This window comes from Dryobates pubescens, chromosome 19 (assembly GCF_014839835.1).
Source record: "Dryobates pubescens isolate bDryPub1 chromosome 19, bDryPub1.pri, whole genome shotgun sequence".
In the NCBI taxonomy this organism is placed as follows: domain Eukaryota; kingdom Metazoa; phylum Chordata; class Aves; order Piciformes; family Picidae; genus Dryobates; species Dryobates pubescens.
Window position 1 is genome coordinate 3,276,503 of NC_071630.1, and position 22,415 is coordinate 3,298,917.

The 22,415-nt window shown below is 61.1% G+C and overlaps 1 protein-coding gene across 3 annotated transcripts in view; it reads right to left on the reverse strand.

Moving 5' to 3' along the window:
- CNOT1 (CCR4-NOT transcription complex subunit 1) overlaps positions 1–19,772 on the reverse strand; it is a 70,756-nt gene extending 50,984 nt beyond the window's left edge. For all 3 annotated transcript variants that reach the window (XM_054170145.1, XM_054170144.1, XM_054170146.1), the window contains exons 1-12: positions 19,499–19,772; positions 13,918–14,025; positions 13,147–13,245; positions 10,666–10,734; positions 10,504–10,558; positions 9,957–10,160; positions 8,990–9,158; positions 8,324–8,450; positions 6,728–6,838; positions 5,886–6,056; positions 4,790–4,917; positions 760–1,000 (exon numbers count right to left, since the gene is read on the reverse strand). In XM_054170145.1, coding sequence (XP_054026120.1) covers positions 760–1,000; positions 4,790–4,917; positions 5,886–6,056; positions 6,728–6,838; positions 8,324–8,450; positions 8,990–9,158; positions 9,957–10,160; positions 10,504–10,558; positions 10,666–10,734; positions 13,147–13,245; positions 13,918–14,025; positions 19,499–19,600 — 1,584 coding nt within the window. In that variant the 5' untranslated portion in view covers positions 19,601–19,772. The remainder of the gene's footprint in view (positions 1–759; positions 1,001–4,789; positions 4,918–5,885; positions 6,057–6,727; positions 6,839–8,323; positions 8,451–8,989; positions 9,159–9,956; positions 10,161–10,503; positions 10,559–10,665; positions 10,735–13,146; positions 13,246–13,917; positions 14,026–19,498) is intronic.
- Between the last annotated feature and the right edge of the window lie 2,643 nt (positions 19,773–22,415).

Below are 22,415 nucleotides of genomic sequence, written 5' to 3' on the forward strand. Positions count from 1 at the left end.
AAGGTTCTCTCAGTGGCTGTTTCTCTGCTCCAAACAGAATGCCCCAAGGGAAAGCAAGTTCTCCATGTGGCTTTGCACTGATAACTTAGCTCAGGTTTTAAGCCATGCAAGCTCACAAACCAGTACTGAGCTGTTCCACTCCTGTCCCAACCTTTCAGCTACATTCAGATGGAGGAAGGTGCTCCTCCCGCTCTGCTCTGCCCTGGCGAGGCCACAGCTGGAATCCTGCCTCCAGCTCTGGGCTCCCCAGCTCCAGAGGGACAGGGAGCTGCTGCAGAGAGGCCAAGGCAGGGCTGCAAGGCTGCTGAAGGGACTGCAGCGCTGCCTGGGCAGGAGAGGCTGAGAGCCCTGGGGGGGTGCAGGCTGCAGAGGAGAAGGCTGAGAGGGAGCTGAGCAATGGCCATCAAGAGCTGAGGGCTGGGGGGCAGGAAGGGAGGGCCAGGGCCAGGCTCTGCTCATTGTGCCCTGGGGCAGCACAAGAGGCAAGGGCTGGAAACTGCAGCCCAGGAGCTTCCAGCTCAGCAGGAGGAAGAACTTCTTGGCTGGGAGGCTGCCAGAGGCCTGGAGCAGGCTGCCCAGAGAGGTTGTGGAGTCTCCTGCTCTGGAGCCTTCCCAGCCCTGCCTGGATGTGTTCCTGTGCCCCGGGGCTGGGTTCTGTGCTCCTGCCCTGGCAGGGGGAGATTGGACTGGGAGCTCTTTGGAGGACCCTTCCCAGCCCTGCTATGCTCTGCAGCAGCCAGCCCAGGGGGCTGCACTCACCTGTCCGTGCCAGGCATAGTGCAGGATGATGGCAGAGTTGGGATGGTTGCCCAGGAAGATGGGCATGAGTGTGGAGATGAGCTCGTGGCGCAGGGTGTGCCAGGAGGTGTTGATCTGCAGCAGGGCCAGCACCAGCATGTCTGGGCAGTGCTTGATGGGGAAGCTGAAGAGCTGCTTCACCTGCTCGTACTGCCCCACCTCCGCGAGGCGCAGCAGGGACTCGATCAGGTCCAGGCTCTTCCTAGCGAGGGGACACAGAGCACAGGCGGCGCCCAGTGAGGTGCCCGGCCCTGCCAGCCGGGGAGGGCAGCGGGGCCAGAGCGCCCAGAGCCCCCGGCCCTGCCAGCCGGGGAGGGCAGCAGGGCCACAGCGCCCAGAGCCCCTGGCCCTGCCTGCCCAGAGCCCCCGGCCCTGCCAGCCGGGGAGGGCAGCGGGGCCAGAGCGCCCAGAGCCCCCGGCCCTGCCAGCCGGGGAGGGCAGCGGGGCCACAGCGCCCAGAGCCCCCGGCCCTGCCAGCCGGGGAGGGCAGCGGGGCCACAGCGCCCAGAGCCCCCGGCCCTGCCTGCCCAGAGCCCCCGGCCCTGCCAGCCGGGGAGGGCAGCGGGGCCACAGCGCCCAGAGCCCCCGGCCCTGCCAGCCGGGGAGGGCAGCGGGGCCACAGCGCCCAGAGCCCCCGGCCCTGCCAGCCGGGGAGGGCAGCGGGGCCACAGCGCCCAGAGCCCCCGGCCCTGCCTGCCCAGAGCCCCCGGCCCTGCCAGCCGGGGAGGGCAGCGGGGCCACAGCGCCCAGAGCCCCCGGCCCTGCCAGCCGGGGAGGGCAGCGGGGCCACAGCGCCCAGAGCCCCCGGCCCTGCCAGCCGGGGAGGGCAGCGGGGCCACAGCGCCCAGAGCCCCCGGCCCTGCCAGCCGGGGAGGGCAGCAGGGCCACAGCGCCCAGAGCCCCCGGCCCTGCCAGCCGGGGAGGGCAGCGGGGCCACAGCGCCCAGAGCCCCCGGCCCTGCCAGCCGGGGAGGGCAGCGGGGCCACAGCGCCCAGAGCCCCCGGCCCTGCCAGCCGGGGAGGGCAGCGGGGCCACAGCGCCCAGAGCCCCCGGCCCTGCCAGCCGGGGAGGGCAGCGGGGCCACAGCGCCCGGCCCTGCCTACCCCCAGACCCCCTGGCCCTGCCTACCCCCAGAGCCCCCGGCCCTGCCAGCCGGGGATGGCAGCGGGGCCACAGCGCCCAGCCCCACCTGCCCCCAGACCCCCAGCCCCACCTGCCCCCTAATCCCCGACCCTGCCTGCCCCCCAGCCCTGCCTGCCCCCCAGCCCCTATAGGCAACACAGTTCATGAGCTTCTGGTTCTGTTCAGGAAGAGAGAACTGAAAGATGATTCACAGAATGGGTGTGGGTTGGAAGGGACCTCAGAGACCATCCAGCTCCAGCCCCCTGCCACGGGCAGGGACCCCTCCCCCCCCTGCCTAGGCTGCTCAAGGCCTCATCCAGCCTGGTCCTCAGCACCTCCAGGCAGGGGGCAGCCACAGCCTCCCTGGGCAGCCTGGGCCAGGCTCTCCCCAGCCTCCCTGCCAACAATTCCTTCCTCCTCTCCACTCTCCCTCTGCCCTCTCCCAGCTCCAAGCCATTCTCCCTGCTCCTGGCACTCCCAGCCCTTGCCCACAGTCCCTCCCCAGCTCTCCTGCAGCCCTTCAGCTCCTGGCAGGCTGCTCTGAGCTCTGCCTGCAGCCTTCTCCTCTCCAGGCTGCACAGCCCCAACTCTCCCAGCCTGATGTTGAAACAAACTTCAGCTGGGTCACTTGGAGAGCTGGAAACAGACTCCCAGAGCTGGGCTGCAGTCTTCCAAACACCTCCAAACCCCTGCCTGAGAGCCTTGGTGAAGATCCTCTACTTAAAACCACAGAATTGTTGTGGCTGCTGTCACAGAATGGCAGAGGCTGGAGGGGACATCTGATGACTGAGTCCAACCCTGCTGCCCCAGCAGGGCACCCTCAGCAGCTTGCCCAGGAGCACAATGGCCTGGAGAGGTTGGAAGCTCTCCAGAGGAGACTTCACAGCCCCCCTGGGCAGCCTGCTCCAGGCCTCCAGCAGCCTCACACCAAACAACTTTCTCCTCCTGGTCAGGTGGAACCCCCTGGGTGCCAGTTTGCATCCACTGCCCCCTGTCCTGTCCCTGGGCCTCTGGAAAGAGCCTGACCCCTTCTTTGCACCCACCCCTCAGACCAGACACTGACCAGATCCCCTCTCAGCACAGCCCCAGGGCTCTCAGCCTTTCTCCACAGGAGAGATGTCCCAGGTCCCTTCAGCATCCTCACAGCCTCTGCAGGACACTCTCTACTCTATCCCTGGCTCTCCTGGACTGAGGAGCCCAGAGCTGGACACAAGATGCCAGATGTGGTCTCACCAGGGCAGAGCAGAGGGGTGGAGAACCTCCCCTGACCTGCTTGGCCACACTCTTCTCCATGCAGCCCTTGGCTCTCCTGGCCACCAGGGCACCCTGCTGGGCCATGGGGAGCTCAGGGCCTGCCAGGACTCTCAGCTGCTTCTCCTCAGAGCTGCTTTCCAGCCTGGACTGCTGCTGGGCTGTGCCTCCCCAGGGGCAGGGCCCTACACTTGCTCTTGTTGAACTCCATGAGGTCCCAGCTCTGCAGCCTGGCCAGGTCTCCCTGGAGGGCAGCACAGCCTGAGGGGTGCCAGCCTCTCCTGCCAGGCTGGTGCCAGCAGCAAGCTGGCTGAGGCTTCACTCTGCCCCTTCACCTAGGCTGCTGATGAAGGTGGGGAGTGAGGCTGGACCCAGTCCTGGACAGTGGGGACCCAACACCCCCTGAGCTTCCCCCCAGGGATGTTAGGGAAGACAGCATCAGAAGCCTTGCTGAAGTCAAGGCAGACAGCAGCCACTGCTGGCCCCTCAGCTGCCCATGTAGTCCCCACCCAGGGCTGCTCAAACATCCTTCCCCCCCGGGGGCAAATCCATGCTGGCCACTCCTGATAGCTTTGTGTCCTTCCCTGTGCTCAGAGATGCCCTCCAGAAGGAGCTCTCCGGGGGGGGGGAGGTGAGGCTGGCTGCTCTGTGACTCCCTGGATGTTCCTCCTCACCACCTTCTGAAAGCTGCTGCCTTTCCTCCAGGCCTCAGCCACCTCTCCCATTCTCCAGGAGCCTTCACAGCTGGGGAGTGGCTCAGCAGCAGCAGCAGCCAGCTCCCTCAGCACTGGTGGGGGCATGCCAGCAGGGCCCACGGGTCTGTGGGGGTGCAGCCTGCCCAAATGCTCTCAGTGGCTTCCTTCATACAAGTGAAGTGAGTTGTTCTGAACAGCTCTGATGTCTCTAAATGCCTCTGGATGACACTGAGGGCACAATTCCCCTGGCCCTCCCTCTCAACTCACAGTGTCTGCCACACTGCACCAGCAGAGCCCCTCAGACTCCAGCAAGAGCTGGCAGCATGGGTTCAGATACTCTGCAAGCTCTGCTGGCATGAGAGCCTCCACTCAAACATGGCAGCTTGGGGAAAGGAGGCTGAGACTGGAGAGGAGGAAGAAATTCTTGCTAGTGAGGCTGGTGAGAGCCTGGCACAGGCTGCCCAGGGAGGCTGTGGCTGCCCCCTGCCTGGAGGTGTTCCAGGCCAGGCTGGATGAGGCCCTGAGCAGCCTGGGCTGGGGGGAGGGGTCCCTGCCCATAGCAGGGGGCTGGAGCTGGCTGAGCTCTGAGGTCCCTTCCAGGAATCCATGCTGTGTGGCAATTCACAGCTCCACAGATAGCAGTGGGCTGGAAGGGACCTTCCAAGGGCACCTTGCCCAAGCCCCCTTGCAGCACAGGGCCGCCTCCAACTGGAGCAGGGCTGGAACCAGAGGAGCTCTGAGGTCCTTGCCAAGCCAAGCCAGGCTGTGGTTCTGGGAGCTGTCTGATGGCTGAGCCACTGGGACACAACACAGAGCTAGAGCTCAGTCTGGCTGCAGGCAGGCAAGGCCACACTTGCCCAAGCAAGGATCTGCTCCCCTCTCCACCCCCAGGCAGCAGAGCAGCAGCAGCTGGGGCAGGTTACCAGGTGGCGATCTCCCGGTTGTCGTCCTCGGGCGGTGCCTTCAGGATGTCTGTGGCAACAGTGTGACAGGGGTAGTCAGCAAAGCAGAAGATGTCAGGGTTGATGAGGGAGTGCTGGATGAAGGAGAGCTGCAAGGGAAGGGACAAAGCCATCAGGAAAGAGCTCAGCTCTTGAGAAGGGGCTCCAGGTCCCTTCCACTTGCCTGGGAGCAAAGCTAAACCAAAGCAGCAGAGGTTGGCTGCTGGGTCCCTGAAGAGTGAACCTCACACTTCCCCCTGGGCTCCTGACAGACAGAGCTGGAACCAGGAGGCCTCAGAGCACAGAATCAACCAACCAGGCTGCAAGAGACCTCCAAGATCATCCAGTCCAACCTAGCACCCAGCCCTATGCAATCAACCAGAGCATGGCACTGAGAGCCTCACCCAGGCTCTTGCTGAACACCCCCAGGGCTGGGGACTCCCCCACCCCCCTGGGCAGCACATCCCCTGGGCCAATCTCTCTCTCTGTGTAGAACCTCCTCCTCCCCTCCAGCCCAAACCTCCCCTGGCACAGCTTGAGACTGTGTCCTCTTGTTTTGGGGCTGCTTGCCTGGGAGAAGAGCCCAACCCCCACCTGGCTGCAACCTCCCCGCAGGGAGTTGGAGACAGCAAGAAGGTCTCCCCTGAGCCTCCTCTTCTCCAGGCTAAGCAACCCCAGCTCCCTCAGCCTCTCCTCACAGGGCTGTGCTCCAGACCCCTCCCCAGCTTTGTTGCCCTTCTCTGGACACCTTCTAGCACCTCAACTTCTTTCTCAACCTGAGGAGGCCCAGTCCTGGACCCAGCACTCCAGGTGTGGCCTGAGCACATCCATGCAGGAAGAGCTCTGCACCTCAGAGCTCTGCCAGAGCCACCATGTACAGCCAGTGACCCTCTTCCCCCCAAAGCCTGCTCAGGGAGGCTGGGCTGGATGACCTTCAGAGGTCCTTTCCAGCCCATCCTGTGATTCAGCTCCCAGCCTGCACTCCAGAGGCTGATCAGCAATCCACAGCTGCCCCAGGGCACTCAGGGCCTTCCCAAGGGGGCCTGGCCTGCGAGGGCAGCTGCCCTGCTGCACACACCTGGCCCTCTGCATGCTTCCAAGGCCTGTAAATGGCGTTGACAGGGAAGACCTCCATGCCCAGGCCCCTCTGGATGCCGAACACCACCATGTGCAGCCCCTTGCTGTCCCGGATCTGGAAGCCTGGGTGGTCCAGCTCGTAGGTGACTACCTTGAAGTCCAGGCTGGGGTTCTGCAAGCAGAGACAACAGCAAGAGAGCAGTCAGCTTGGAGCATCACACCACCTCAGCACTGGCTGGGAAGAAGCCCTCTTCATCAGCAGGGCGTCCATGGCAGGCTGTGGGGAAAGCCAGCTGGTCTGGGAGTCCCTTCCAGCACACCCCAGGCTGTGACTGTGTGTTAGCCACCTGAACTCGAGGTGCAAGCAAGGCTTTGGTAGGCTTGACCTCAGAGACAAGCTCTGCACAGAGACTGGTGGGGTCAACACCCCTGGAGGTGCTTAAGCAAGAGACTGGATGAGGCCAGGAGCACTTGATGCAAGTTAATGTGAGTCAAGCCTGTGAGACCACACTGAGCCCAGCACTGGAGGCAGCAGCTGCCTGGGCTCAGAACACTGCATCAAAGCCCTCAGCACAGCCTGCCCCAGCCCCAGCCAGCCAGCTCCTTCCTTAGGGGCCTCATTCATTCCTATTGCAGGCTCCAGCAGGGCCCTCCCCAGCCTCCTTGCCCTCCTCTGGACACCTTCCAGCATCTCAATGTCCTTCTCAACCTGAGGAGCCCAGCACTGGACACAGCAGTGCCTTTCAGACTACTGCAGTTTGAAAAGCTTCCCAGTCAGGCTGAGAGCTGCCCTTCCCTTCAGCTATTGCCCAGGGAACTCCCAAGCTGCTGACAGGAACCTACCAGCTCTTTGAGCACATCGATCAGGACCTCCACATTCCAGGTATGGGCTTGGGCCCCATCGCTTTTGTCCTTCCCATCACTCCAAATCCCACTGCCAGGAGCAGAAATGGACTGCAAGGTAAAAGCACTCAAGTTAAACACTCCAGGCAAACAGCTGTCAGAGCCAGAGAGCCTCAACAGCCAGCAGGTACAGAACTGCCTGCACTGAGGCAAGGAGCTCAGAGCAGTAACACCGGCAGAGACTCCTTCAGTCAAGGCACTCAGGAGCAGAGCACTGGGAAGTGGTGAAGCAAGAGCAGCTGTGACACCAGGCTGGCATGTGCAGTGCCCATCCTGGGGTGACTGGAAGAGATTCCATTCCTCTAGCTGTGGGTTTGATGAGGGCACTCCTGGGTGGATAGAAGGACAGGCTAGCTGGTCACAGCCAGGGAGGAATGGTCACTGGCTCCATGGCCAGATGGGGAGAGCCAACAAGTGCTGGCCCTCCAGGGTCTCTGCTGGGACCAGTGCTGGTCAGTGTCATCAACCACACAGAGAGGCTGAGGGCACCCTCAGCACCTCTGCTGGAGATACCAAGCTGAGTGGTGTGCTTGATAAGCACAGGATCCATCCCCAGGGACCTGGACAGGCTGGAGGGGGGAGCTGAGAACAAGCTCTTGAGGTCAAATAAGGTCAACTGCAAGGTCCTGCACCTGGGGCAGGGCAAACCTGGACACCAACCCAGGCTGGGGGGCAGGAGACTGAGGGCAGCCCTGCAGGGAAGGCCTTGGGGGTGCTAGGGCTGGGGGAGCAGCTGGGCAGGAGCCAGCACTGGGCACTGGCAGCACAGGAGGCCAAGGGCAGCCTGGGCTGCAGCCAGAGCAGGGTGGCCAGAGCTGGAGAGAGAGGATCCTGCCCCTCTGCTCTGGGGAGACCTCACCTGCAGGGCTGGGGCCAGCTGTGGGAGCCCAGCACAAGAGAGGCCTGGAGCTGCTGGAGAGGCTCCACAAGAGGCCATGAAGGTGACTAGAGGACCTCTGTAGGGGGACAGGCTGGGGGAGTTAGAGCTGTTCAGCCTGAAGAGGAGGCTCCAGGAAGACATGAGAACAGCCTTCCACAGCCTGAAGGGAACCACAGGAGAGCTAGGGAGGGACTGTGGGGATAGGCCCAGGGGCAGTGGTTTGGAGCTGGAGCAGGGCAGAGTTAGGTTGGAGCTGAGGAGGAAGCTGTGCAGAGGGAGGCTGGGGAGAGCCTGGCCCAGGCTGCCCAGGGAGGTGGTGGAGGCTCCATTCCTGCAGCCCTTCCAGCTCAGCCTGGCTGTGTCCCTGGGCAGCCTGCTGCAGCTGGAGCTGGCCCTGCTGCCTGCAGGGGGGATGGACAGTATGCCCCTGGAGGGTCCCTGCCAGGCCTAAAGCAACCTGGGGCTGCACAGCCTGGGAACAGGAAGCTCCAGGGAGACCTCAGTGCTGCAGTTCAATATCCACAGGGGACCTGTGGGGAGGGACTGCTCTCAGGAGCCTCTGAGCCACCCAATCTAGCTGGGGGCTTGCAGGGATGCAGGGAAGGGACCAGATGGGCTCAGGAAGTGCCTGGCCTGCCAGCTGGGAGGGGACCCACCTGCAGGGGGATGCCGTCGCTGAGCCCCGAGTGCGTCCGCGCCATCATCCCCAGCACCCTGGCGACCTGGGCCGCGGTCACCTCCCGCACGCCGAACTGCATGATGATGCTGCGGCACTCCTCCACGCTGGGGGGGGACAGAGCCACACAGCCTGGGGTCACTGAGCAAAGGGAAACACAACAGCCCCCCACCACCACCCCCAGCCCCCCCCCAGAGCTGGCACAGCCGCACCGAGCCGCTGGCAGGAACCGACGGCAGGCGACCAGCGTTGGGTCAGGGCCAAAGGCAACAGCTCCAGAAGCCAGGAGAGACAGGGGGGAGGAGGAGGCTCCATGGAACGGTGCCAGGGAGCCAGTTCAAAGCTAGGCCTACTGGCCCTTGGGATGTGCTGCCCAGGGAGGTGGTGGAGTCCCCAGCCCTGGAAGTGTTTAGGCAGAGCCTGGGTGAGGCCCTTGGTGCCAGGGCTGAGCTGATCAGATGGAGCTGGGGGAGAGGTTGGACTGGGTGATCTCAAAGGTCCTTTCCAGCCTGGTTAATCCTACTCCCTTCCATCACACTTCCTGGGGGTTTAGTTCCTTCAGTTCAAGCGTTCTTGAGACTCTGTCTCAAGAAACAAACCCACTCCAGTGCTTGGCAACACAGGAAAAGGAGGTTTGCCTACTGACCTTGCACAAAAGCCATAGCCAACCTCCTGCATGAAGTCTGCCAGGGAGCTCTCCATCATGGTTTTGGCTATGCCTCCGGAGTCAGGCAGGATCCTGTCCATGAGGATGTCCCGTTTTTCAGGGTAGAGAAGTGGTGCAAGCACCACAGGGCAGCGCTCCTGGGGGAAATCTGCAAGCAGCAGCAACAGCAAAGGCATTAACCACCCCCCCAGCACAGCAGCTGGGGGGCAGGTGACTGCAGTAACCTGATGCTGTGGTAGTTTCCCTGCTGCTGCTGAAAACCAGCACAGCCTGAGAGAGTTGGGGTTGTGCAGGCTGCAGAGAAGGCTCCAGGGAGACCTTCTGGTGGCCTTCCAGGAGCTGCAGGGGGCTGCAGGAAAGCTGGGGAGGGACTCTTGTGGCTGTCAGGGAGGGACAGGACTGGGGGGGATGGAGCAGAAGGAGAAGTGGGGAGCTGGAGATTGGCTGTGAGGAAGAAGTTGTTGGCCAGGAGGGTGGTGAGAGCCTGGCCCAGGCTGCCCAGGGAGGTGGTGGAAGCCTCCTGCTGATGCCTGGAGGTGTTTGCAGCCAGGCTGGAGGTGGCTGTGAGCAACCTGCTGTGGGGTGAGGTGTCCCTGCCCATGGCAGGGCTTGGAGCTGGCTGAGCCTTGAGCTCCCTTCCAGCCCTGCCAGCTCTGTGAAGTCCCCAGGTGAGAGCCAAGCAAACAGATCCCACTGCCCTCTGCTTCACTCTTGTTCATCACAACTCCTCAAAACACCCAAACTCAGCTCACTGAGGGGACAACCACCCAACTCCTCATGGCCCTGTGGTTATCTTTGGGAGTGAAGCAAGCCTCCTGCCCACGGCTTCAGCACCAAGAGCCTCCTGCCCCCACCAAGCATCTCAGCAGCCGTCTCAGAAGGCAGCACAGCACAGAGCTCCCCTGGGCCAGGTGCCCCAGCAGCCTCCTGCCCCACACACACTTACCTCTACGCAATGTTTTGAGGAAGGCCTCAATTTGCTCCTGTCCTACCCCAAAGGCTCCCTTCTGCCCAAAAAGGAGATGGGAGAGGAGAAGGTGCAGGACTTCTATTGCAATGTCTTGGAAGCCACCTTCCTGGTTTCCGCTGACGTCGGCGTCGATGTAGGAGCGCAGGAGGTCCGGCAGCTTCTGCTTGATGAACTGGGCAGCTGGCAGGGCAGAGAGGGCAAGACTCAAACCTCACCTTTCTCTTCAGGCTCTGAAGGCTCTTCTAAGTTAGGTCATGTTCTCTTCAGCTGAATTTGGTTACCACTGGAGCACAGGGCTAAGCAGAAGCCTCAGCAGCTCCCGCTGGGCGCAGGGAGGCATCAGAGCCTCCGTTTGATTCATTATCCAGCAAGGGACCTGCAGACTCCATTGGAGGCAGGGCTACAGCCCCTTAAACTTCAATGGCACCACTCACTGCGAGGACTTGCATTGCTCAGGCACCCCTCCACCCACCTAGAAAGCAAGGAGCTGTCCCTGCTGGGGCACTCTGGAGGCCTCACTTACCAAACCCGCGCAGATCCGAGCTGAAGGAGTTCAGGAGCGCGAGGCCGAAGATCACCTGCACACGAGATGGGAGAGCATGAAGGCACAGCAGCCCTCGGCCAGGCTCAGCCACAGACACCCCCAGACACGCCAGGAGCTTTCTGGAATCCAGGGGTCACCTACCTCTTGAACTTTGCTTAGTTTGATGACTTTACTCAGCTGGGCAAACAAATGGGGTGAAGGCTTCAGGCTCTGCAGAGAGGCAAGGAGCGTTAGCTGGAAGCTGCAGGCAGAGCTCAGCCGCACTCCTGAGCCCAGGCAGCTGCAGGTCTGTGACTGCTCTGCTGGAGGTTAGCACACAGCTTGTGGGGCTGCACAGACATCTCCCACGCACCCTCCTTAAGTTGGCAGGTGACAATAGGCTGGCTGGGAGCATCTAGAGGCTCTACAGAGGGACCTGGCCAGGCTGGATCAAAGGGCCAAGGGCAATGGGATGAGCTCTGACAAGGCCAAGTGCTGCTGGGTCCTGCTCTTGGCTCACAAGGAAGGCTGCAGGCTCAGGGCAGGGAGGCTGGAGACTGCCCAGTGGAAAAGGCCCTGGGGGTACTGGTTGCCAGCAGCTGAAGATGAGCCAGGGGTGTCCTCAGTTACTCAAGAAGGCCCCCAGCAGCCTGGCCTGGATCAGAAATGATGTGGCCAGTAGGACTGGGTACTGGTAAGACCACACCTCAAATCCTGGCCTCAGTTTTGGGCTCCTCACTCCAAGACAGACACTGAGGAGCTGGAGAAGGTCCAGAGAGCAACCAAGCTGGGGAAGGGTCTGGAGAAGAGGGTTGGGGAGGAGCAGCTGAGGGAGCTGGGGGTGTTCAGCCTGGAGCAGAGAAGGCTGAGGGGAGACCCTGTGGAGGCTGGCCTCCTCTTCTTCTGTACCAAGTGACAGGACAAGAGGAGCTGGCCTCATGCTGCCCCAGGGGAAGTTTAAGCTGGGCATCAGCAGAAACCTCTTCACTGAAAGGGCTCTCAGAGACTGGCCCAGGCTGCCCAGGGAGGGCTGATCCCCAGCCCCTGGAGGTGTTCAAAGGAGGCAGAGATGTGGTGCTGAGGGCCATGGTCTAGTCTCAGGCTTAGCAGAGTTAGGCAGAGGTTGGACTTGATCTCAAAGGCCTTTTCCATCCAAAGCAATTCTCTAATCTTTGGAGCTATTTTTACACACTCAAGCTGGAAGTTTCTTCTGCACAGCTCCCTCTGCCACACCACTGCCATGGCTTTCACCCTGAGATAGCAGGACTGAGGCCTCCCCTTGCTTCTGGCTGCCACAAGCAAGCCACCAGGGGCTGCTCTTCTGTCACCCTTTCAACTGAGCCTGCAGCCATTCTGTGTGACTCAGGAACTCAACTTCACAGAGTCAAAACCCCAACCAGATAAAACACAAAGCTATTTGCTCAATTTAAACAGAAAAGACCCCAGCCCTGAAGGAAGCAGGCAGGGCCTGAGCAGGCTGTGGGCAAAGCTGAGGGCTGGGAGGCTTTTAGTACAACCCAACCCAGCCAGAGGCCAGCCCCTGGAAAATGCCAAGCTGGCTTCCTACAGAGCAGCTGCCTGCAGTGACTGACACAGAACAGTCAGGGTGGGAAAACACCTTTAGGATCATCAAGCTCATTACCCAACTACCAGGAGCACTGCAATACAGCCTGAAGTACCACAGCTGCAAGCTGCTTCAGCACCTCCAGGGATGGAGACTCCATCACAAAAACACAGAATTGTGAAGGACCCCAAGGCTCAGCCAGCTCCAGCCCCTGCCATGGGCAGGGACACCTCACCCCACAGCAGGTTGCTCACAGCCACCTCCAGCCTGGCTGCAAACACCTCCAGGCATCAGCAGGAGGCTTCTACCACCTCCCTGGGCAGCCTGGGCCAGGCTCTCACCACCCTCCTGGCCAACAACTTCTTCCTCACAGCCAATCTCCAGCTCCCCACTTCTCCTTTTGCTCCATCCCCCCCAGTCCTGTCCCTCCCTGGCCCCCTCCAAAGTCCCTCCCCAGCTTTCCTGCAGCCCCCTGCAGCTCCTGGAAGGCCACCAGAAGGTCTCCCTGGAGCCTTCTCCTCTGCAGCCTGCACAACCCCAACTCTCTCAGGCTGTGCTGAGAGCAGAGCAGCTCCAGCCCTCTGCTCCCCCTCCTGGCCCTGCTCTGGACACCTTCCAGCCCCTCCAGAGCCTTCCTGGCACAGAGGCTCCAGAGCTGGGCACAGAGCTGCAGCTGTGGGCTCAGCAGAGTGGAGCAGAGAGGCAGAATCCCCTCCCTGGCCCTGCTGGCCACACTTCTGCTGCTGCAGCCCAGGCTCTGCTTGGCTCTCTGGGCTGCAAGTGCTCCCTGCTGGCTGCTGCTGAGCTTCTCCTCCCCCAGCACCCCCAAGGCCTTTGCTCCAGGGCTGCTCTCCAGCCAGTCCCTGCCCAGCCTCTAGCAGTGCCTGGGATTGCCCTGAGGCAGCTGCAGGACCTTGCCCTTGGCATTGTTGAACCTCATGAGCCTGGCACCACCTCACTGGGCAGCCTGTTCCAATGCCTGTCCCCTCCTGCAGCAAAGAAACTGCTGCTCCTCTCCAAGGCAAACCTCCTGTGGGAGTCTGAAGCCCCTGGGGGATGCCCCTCAGGAGGGCACAAACCTTCTGGTAGTGCAGGGGGTTGTCAATGGCGTAGGACAGCGTGGAGATAAAGTTTGGCTTTGTGATCAGCGAGGCACACTCCTGGATCAGAAACTGAGTCTGCAAAGAAGAAGACAATTGGAGCATCCTTAGCACTCTGCAACAGGACAGTGGGAGCCTCCTGCTGCCCATGGTGTGCAGCTAAACAAACAGGAGTCCTGCTAAGGGCCCAGACACTCATTCAGGAGTTCCATCTCCTGGGGCTGTCTTTGGGTTCAGTTTGCTGCTGTTTCAAGGCTCCATCAGAAGTGCAACCAAGGGACTGAAACAGAAGGTGGTGAAACTCCCTCACACCCAGAGGGAAGTGACTGAGCATTCTGCACAGCCATGCCTCAGTCTCTCTGAGCATCCTCAGCCCCTGCAGCAGAGGATCCAAGCAGCTTTGACTTCGGAGCTGAAGGAGCCTGCGGCCGAATTGTTTCGGGCTCAAACCCACTGCTGAGGGCAGACACAGGCAGCACCAGAGCTGCCCATCAGGGATGTGGGTAAGGCCACTTTAAAGGGCAAGGGCAGGCTCCAGAGGAAAGCACAGCACGTGGGAGAGAGAGCAACTGTGAGAGCCCAGACAACAGCTTGTCGTCTTCCGACCCAAGGGCTGACAAACAGCTCCTGGGAAGGGAAAGGCCAGGGAGCAGCAGCAGTTCCCCTGGGGCTCCTCCCTCCAGCCTGCCTCTGTGCTTGAACTGCAGCAGATCCTCCTGCAGCCTTCGAAGAAGGAAGAGCAAACTGTACCTGATGAAAGTCTTTGCCACTGCTTTTACCATCGCCACTGAAATCCACGTGGGAGAAGAGGCAGCGCAGTAAGTGCCGGTCTGCCTCGGGGCCGTGCCTGCTCACGATCTGCAGGGGAGAAGCACACACCCCTTGGCACCACACCCCCTGGCACCACATCCCCCTGGGCACCACACCCCCCCCTGCCCCCCCGGGCACCACAACCCCCCCCCGGGCACCGTGCCCCCCCCACCGGGCACCACGCACCACAGCTCTGGGGCTGGTGCCATGGACACAGCTCCCAGGATGGGAGAAGTTGAAAGGGACCTCTGGAGAGCTCCCAGTGACAGCCCCTGCCACAGCAGGAGCACAGCACCCAGCCCAGGGGGCACAGGGACACATCCAGGCAGGGCTGGGAAGGCTCCAGAGCAGGAGACTCCACAACCTCTCTGGGCGGCCTGCTCCAGGCCTCTGGCAGCCTCCCAGCCAAGAAGTTCTTCCTCCTGCTGAGCTGGAAGCTCCTGGGCTGCACTTTCCAGCCCTTGGCTCTTGTGCTGCCCCAGGGCACAGTGAGCAGAGCCTGACCCTGTCCTTCCCTTCCTGCCCCCCAGCCCTCAGCTCTTGATGGCCATTGCTCAGCTCCCTCTCAGCCTTCTCCTCTGCAGCCTGCACCCCCCCAGGGCTCTCAGCCTCTCCTGCCCAGGCAGTGCTGCAGTCCCTTCAGCAGCCTTGCAGCCCTGCCTTGGCCTCTCTGCAGCAGCTCCCTGTCCCTCTGGAGCTGGGGAGCCCAGAGCTGGAGGCAGGATTCCAGCTGTGGCCTCCCCAGGGCAGAGCAGAGGGGGGATAAGAAAGGTCCTCCCAGTGGTGAAGCCATTAACAAAAGTGTCCAGGGTGCTGCTCTCCATCAGTCACCTGGGAGCCAAGCTGCTAACTACTGCAAGTGAGAACTCTAAGAGAAGAGACAGAAGAGATCCAGACCCAAGTCACTCAGGGCAGCCAGACTCAAACAGCCAATCAAGAGGGGGTCTCAAGTCACCCAGGGGATGATCTCAAGCTTCTCTGCCACGACAGCACCTCAATTCCCACAGTGCCACAGCTTCACTTCTCCCCAGGAGCTCAGCCCTGGGACTGTGCACCCCTGAGCTGTGCCTGTGCAGCAGGACTCCACCCCACAGCACCCAGGCAGCTTCCCTGCTGGGTGCTGGTCAGGACTGACCTGCTTCTCACTGCTCCAGGGTTGGAAGGGACCTCTCCAAGCCATCCAGTCCCAGCCCCCTGCAGCCAGCAGGGCTATCTGCAGCCAGAGCAGGCTGCTCACAGCCCCAAACAATCTGTCCTGGAGGTGGGTCTGGCTGTGTCCCTGGCTGGGCAGTACTGGGGTGCTGCTGCTCTGTGCCCAGGCCCAGGCTGCCTGCCAGCAGGAGAGGCTCCAGGTGCTCCTCAGCATGCCCCCCATGCACCTTCTGCTTGCCCACTGGGCAGGAGCACACTGCCTGCACCTGGTGCTGGGCAGGATGGGGTCCCCAGGCCTGATCTCCATAGAGCCCCAGACTGGTTTGGGTGGGAGGGGAACTTGCAGGGTGACCCAGTCCAACTCTCCTGCACCCAGCAGGGACAGCTGCAGCTACAGCAGGCTGCTCACAGCCCCAACCAACCTCTCCTGCCATGGTGCCAGCCATGGGGCAGCTCCCATGGCAGCCTGGGCCAGGCTCTCCCCCCATCAGGGTCCAACATTTCTCCTTCTATCTAGTCTGAATCTTCCCTCTCAGAGAAAGTGTCTCCTGCTATCTCAGGAAAAAACTTCACTTCAAACTCACTCATTAGCAAGCTTTAACCCCAAACACAGATCAGTACCTGCAGCTGAGAGCTTCCACCCAGCCTGCTCCCTGCCACCAGAGCTCACTCAGCTGAGTCCTGCTCCTCAGTCAGGAGCAGATGCCCTGCACTCCTTGATCTGCAACACCTAGCACTCTGTACTGCATCCCAGCAGCAGGGTTTGTTAGCAGCACCTCTCATCTGCCTCCAGTTTAACTCTTGCCTGCATCAGCTTGTTGTGTGAGGCACCTCCAGTCAGAGCTTCTTCCTCTCACTAACCCTCAGCTACCTGCACAGCTCACTTGGATTGAATACAACCCACCCTGGCAGGAGCTCTAAGTCACCTCCTCCCCCCCACCAGCAGCAGCTACCAACAACCCTGGGCCAGAACAATCCTCACTACCAACACAGACCAGGGGAAGAGGTCTCAGAAAGCAGCCCTGAGGAGAAGGCCTTGGGGGTGCTGGTGGGGGAGAAGCTGGGCAGGAGCAGGCAGGGGGAGACTGCAGCCCAGAAGGCAAATCCCAGCCTGGGCTGCAGCCAAAGCAGCACTGCCAGCAGAGCCAGAGAGGGGATTCTGCCTCTGCCCTGCTCAGACCTCCCCTGCAGTGCTGGGGGCAGCTCTGGAGCCCTCAGCACAGGGAGGGCCTGGAGCTGATGCAGAGGCTCCAGAGGAGGCCAGGAGAATGCTCAGGGGCTTGGAGCAGCTCTGCTGGGAGGCCAGGCTGAGGGAGCTGGGGGTGTTCAGCCTGGAGAGGAGAAGGCTCCAAGGAGACCTCAGAGCAGCCTGCCAGGAGCTGAAGGGAGCTACAGGAGGGATGGAGAGAGACTGTTCCCCAAGGCCTGCAGGGCCAGGCCCAGGGGCAATGGCTTCAGCCTGGAGCAGAGCAGATTGAGACTGGATGTGAGGAACAAGTTCTCTACTCTGAGGCTGGTGGAACACTGGCACAGGCTGCCCAGGGAGGTGGTTGGGATCCCAGCCCTGGAGACATTGCAGGTGAGGCTGGGGAGGGCTGTGGGCAGCCTGCCCCAGCTGGGGAGGTCCCTGCTGGGTGCAGGGGGTTGGACTGGAGGAGCTTTGGAGCTCCCTTCCAGCCTGGACCATTCTGTGACTGTGAATCCAGCCTTCATCTCCTGGCAAATGTTTTGCCCCCGTTTCCCCATCCCCAGCTGCACAACAGCAGGACATGTGCCAGCACAAACCAGCCCCTGCCTGCTTCCAAATCCACTGCTTCACCCCATCACAAGCATCCCTGCCTGCTGGTACTCTCTCTGTGCAAGAAGACAAACAGCCTTGCTTTAGGCCCTGCCTGCTGCTGCTCTGCTGCTTCTGACTGCTCTCATCTCAGTTCTTCTGCTGTTCTCTGACACTCAGCTTCCCTCTCCCTCACAGCCCACTTACTCCAGTGGCTGCCAAGTGCTGTTCTGAGGGAGAGAAAGAGCCCAGCTGGATACAGATCTGCTTCTTGAGGAGAAGCTGGAACATGTTTGCTTGTGAGACATCACTCCAGTGTAAACAGCCCACTCCAGCTATGGTGACAGCACTGTCTTTGAGGGCAGCCATCCCCACCAGGAGCAGGTAGGAAGGATGCTCAGCTTGGTGCAAAAGGCAGCAAAGCAGCACTGACCACCAGCCCTGCTGCCCAGCTCAGGCTTCAGAGAGCAGGCAAGTCATCCAGGCAAGCCAAATGAACCACAGGCAGACATGCCCCAGGCTGACAGGAAGCTGGAGCTGACTTCTAGGGAGGGACCTGGTGCTATGACCAAGATGAAGAGTGAAGCAATACCAGGATGCTCAAAGGAGAGGGGATGGTGGAAAGTGGGACAGCTAACTCCTGAAAGCTTGCAACTATCCTAACCAAACACAGAGCTATTGCCACAAGCCACTCTCAGCACAGGGAGAGAGAGGCCTGTCATGAAGGATCAGGAATGGGCTGGCCCTCAGAGATCTCTGCAGCAGCTGAATGGCAGCCCAGCATTAGCCCCTGCCCCAGCCCCTCAGCCACACTCTGCTCCAAGTAACACCTGCTGAGGCCAGCAGTGATGGACAGGGCAGGAGTGACCCCAGAGGAGCCCCCAGCTGCTGGGACTTGCAGAGCTGTGGAACCTGCACGACTCAGAGCTGTATTCCACCTCCATGGCTCATGAAGTCCCTTCCAGCAGTGACTATCCCTCGAAGCAGGCAGTGCTCTGACCCCCTCTCACCTCAAGAGAAGCAATGAATGCACTAAGGAGCCAGCTGTTAACAGAAACTCCCTCTGCTCAAGACCTCTGCCCTCCTACTCTGCTCCAGATCACTGCAGGCCTGCCCCAGTGCAGGGAAGGCAGAATGTACCTGGCCCAGCTGTCCTCTGGGGACTGAACCAAACCAGTTCCTACAACTGGCTTGGCAGCATTCACTTCCTCTTAAGCACTCAGCTGTAGATAACACTTCTGAGGCCATTCTGCAAGTCAAAGGCTTTTTGCTCCCCCAGGGGTCAGTCACCAGAATTCTTCCCTAAACCTCATCACTTTTGAGCAAGCTGGGGGGAAGCATCCCTGCCCAAGGCAGGGGGGTTGAGCCAGGTGAGCTTTAAGCTCCCTTCCAAGCCAACCCATCCTCTGGATCCATGGAGCTGGCAGAACTCTCACCCAGATGTTAGGCAGCTGGGTTCCAACCTGCAGTTACTCTGCCTGGCTTCACCACCACACTTCCCTGCAAGAGATGAGGAGCTTCCAAACTTCCATCAGAGGTTAAGTGAAAGCATTCAGATGTGGTAAGCACAGCCTCCTGCTTTCAGTGCAACAGCTCTGGCTAGTAACCAAACAGATTTTCCCTCCTCTCCCAGTCAGCATCCTGTGGAGTGTCCACAAGCTAAAGATTCCCCTGGAAGGGGTTAGGAAAGCTTTGCACAGCCCCCTGCAAAAGCAGCACTCCACAGAATGGGAGGGGCTGGAACCCCCCTGCCAAAGCAGAACCACCTAGGGCAGGTCACAGAGGAACACATCCAGGAGGCTTTTGACTGTCTCCATAGACTCACAGAATTGCCAGGGCTGGGAGGGAGCCCAAGGTTCAGCCAGCCCCAAGCCCCTGCCACGGGCAGGGACACCTCACCCCACAGCAGGTTGCTCACAGCCACCTCCAGCCTGGCTGCAAACACCTCCAGGCATCAGCAGGAGGCTTCCACCACCTCCCTAGGCAGCCTGGGCCAGGCTCTCACCACCCTCCTGGCCAACAACTTCTTCCTCACAGCCAATCTCCAGCTCCCCACTTCTTTTGCTCCATCCCCCCCAGTCCTGGCCCTCCCTGGCACCCTCCAAAGTCCCTCCCCAGCTTTCCTGCAGCCCCCTGCAGCTCCTGGAAGGCCACCAGAAGGTCTCCCTGGAGCCTTCTCCTCTGCAGCCTGCACAACCCCAACTCTCTCAGGCTGTGCTCAGAGCAGAGCAGCTCCAGCCCTCTGCTCAGCCTCCTGGCCCTGCTCTGGACACCTTCCAGCCCCTCCAGAGCCTTCCTGTAATAAGAGCTTGAGAACTGGGCACAGGGCTGCGGCTGTGGGCTCAGCAGGACGGAGCAGAGGGGCAGAATCCTCTCCCTTGGCCTGTGGGCTATGGTCTCCCCAGAAGGAGACTCTACAACCCCTCTCCTAGCAGCAATGCATCCTGCTGCCACCAGCAGGCAGCTGAGCAGTAGCATCACAAGCTCCCAGCTCTGAGGCCCAGCAGGAGCAGCCGCGGCCGGCACGCCCCCGGCGGCAGGGAGCCTCCCCCGGCCGCGGCCCGGCCCCGGTTCCCCCGGCAGCAGACTCACGTGCTGTATTTCCTGCTGGCTGGCTCGGTAGTTTTTCTTGGTCAGGTTGTCCACCAGGTAGCTGATTTGAGACAAGGCCAGCGAGAGCGAGTCAAGATTCATTGCTGGTCGGGGCGGAAGCAGGCGGCCGAGCCCGGCGCAAAATCACCATTATTCCCCTTTAGTCACCCCAGAGACAGGCAACTCTGTGTCCCCAGCTGGCCTCTGTCTGTGCTGGCCTGCTTGCTTCAGCTCTTCTTCCTCAGCTGGCTTCCTCTGCTCTGGAACATGGCACCTGAAAGCAGACAGACAGCAGGTTGGAGTTAGAGAGCGCGGGCCGGGCCCAAGGGAGCTCCCAGGCTCAGCCAGCCCCAGCCCCAGCCCCTGCAGGGACCTCCCCAGCTGGGGCAGGCTGCCCACAGCCCTCCCCAGCCTCACCTGGAATGTCTCCAGGGCTGGGATCCCAACCACCTCCCTGGGCAGCCTGTGCCAGTGTTCCACCACCCTCCTGGGGCAGAATTTGTTCCTCACATCCAGTCTCAATCTGCTCTGCTCCAGGCTGAAGCCATTGCCCCTGGGCCTGGCCCTGCAGGCCTTGGGGAACAGTCTCTCTCCATCCCTCCTGTAGCTCCCTTCAGCTCCTGGCAGCAGCTCTGAGCTCCCCCTGGAGCCTTCTCCTCTCCAGGCTGAACACCCCCAGCTCCCTCAGCCTGGCCTCCCAGCAGAGCTGCTCCAAGCCCCTGAGCATTCTCCTGGCCTCCTCTGGAGCCTCTCCCTCAGCTCCAGGCCCTCCCTGTGCTGAGGGCTCCAGAGCTGCCCCCAGCACTGCAGGGGAGGTCTGAGCAGGGCAGAGGCAGAATCCCCTCTCTGGCTCTGCTGGCAGTGCTGCTTTGGCTGCAGCCCAGGCTGGGATTTGCCTTCTGGGCTGCAGTCTCCCCCTGCCTGCTCCTGCCCAGCTCCTTCCTGCCACCCAAGCTGAATCTGCCCTCCTCCAGTCTGAGGCCCTTGCCCCTGGGCCTGTCCCTGCAGCTCTGCAGCCACCCCACAGCTCTGCCTGAGGCACTGCCATCACCTGGCTGTGAGCACCACCAAGGAACTGAAAAGAAGCTTTGGGGTTCAATTAATTAATTTGTTGGAGGTTTTCCTTCTTTTAATCTTTAACCTGAAGTCTGTGGAGGGCAGAGCAGGCTGTGGCTTCCCTGTGGCTTCTGCTCTCACCAGCACAGGGGGGGGGGGGGGGGAGGAGGCAAAGTTAAATCCTGAAGGAATTTGCTTCAGTTTTCCCTTCCTTTACTTTTTTGGCTACGATGGAAACCCAGAGAAGCTCCTTTGGAACAAAGAGATTGCTGCCCCAGACACCTCTGAGAGCTTCACTGCCACAAGCCATCTGACACACAATCCTCTCAGCTGGAAAGGGCCTTCACAAGGACAGAGTTGGGGCTCCTTGGTCTGGAGAGGAGAAGGCTCCAGGGAGACCTTCTGGTGGCCTTCCAGGAGCTGCAGGGGGCTGCAGGAAAGCTGGGGAGGGACTTTGGAGGGGGCCAGGGAGGGACAGGAGTGGGGGGGATGGAGCAAAAGGAGAAGTGAAGTAAACCTGGAGCAAAAGGAGAAGTGGGGAGCTGGAGATTGGCTGTGAGGAAGAAGTTGTTGGGCAGGAGGGTGGGGAGAGCCTGGCCCAGGCTGCCCAGGGAGGTGGTGGTAGCCTCCTGCTCAGCCCTGGAGGTGTTTGCAGCCAGGCTGGAGGTGGCTGTGAGCAACCTGCTGTGGGGTGAGGTGTCCCTGCCCATGGCAGGGGCTTGGAGCTGGCTGAGCCTTGGGGTCCCTTCCAGCTCTATGATTCCCTGGTTTAAGACTGCCAGATACCAAACCCTGGCCCTCAGCACCACATCTCTGCCTCTCTGAAAGGGCTCCAGAGCTGGGGATTCAACCAGCTCCTTGAGAAGCCTCTTCCAGTGCTTGAAAACCACTTCAGTGAAAAAGCTTCTTCTAATACCCAACCTAAACCTTCTAGGTGCAACTTGAGGCAATTTCCTCTTGCCCTACTGGTTGCTCCTTGAGAGAACAGACCAAGCCCAACCTCCCTGCAGTCTCCTCCCAGGGAGCTGCAGAGAGCAAGGAGGTCTCCCTCAGCCTCCTCTGCTCCAGGCTGAACCCCCCCAGCTGCCTCAGCTGCTCCTCCCTCCCCAGCCCTGCTCTCCAGCCCCTTCCCCAGCTTGCCTGCCCTGCTCTGCTCAGGCAGCCAGGGAAAAGCAGGGCTGTGAAGCCTCCCCAGCTCCAGCTCAGCTGTGCTCACAGGGCCCAACCACACCGATCCATTCCTGTTCTGCCAGTCTGACAGAGGCAGCAGAGCAGCTCTGCCAGGAGGATGACTACCCAGCCCTCCAGGGCTGAGAGGAAGGAGACAGGAAGGTGCAGAACCTGCATGAGCCAGCAGCACTGAGAGGTCAGCATCCCAGAGCACCAGTCACAAGTTCCAGGACATCCCCAGAGTGCTCTGATCTGGGTTTTAAGCACCCCTGCATGTTTTGCCTCACAGGCCCTGCTGCACCCAGCCCACCACACCAGAGCTGAGGCAGAGCCACACACAGCAATGCAAAGCAGCCCCAGCACCTGGCTCCCCCTGCAGCAGCCTGCAGGGAGCAGAGCCTGCCAGCAGCAGGGCTCTGATGACAGCACCAAAGCCTGGCACTTGGCACCTCAGCTGTTGAGGTGCTGCTGATGGGATCGGGGCTGAGCCCCAGACAGGCCCTGGAGCACCCAGCAGCCCCAGGAGCAGCAGAGGGAGCCACAGCCTGCCCCCAGGAGCACCACTGTGGCTTGTCAGAGGTGGCAGAGTCTGTTTTGAAGCTCCTCTTGCTCAAAGCACAAAGGTCACCAGGCCTCATGCCCAAGGGTCTGAAGGACCCTTTCTTCAGAGGCAAATGCACTCTTGGCTGCC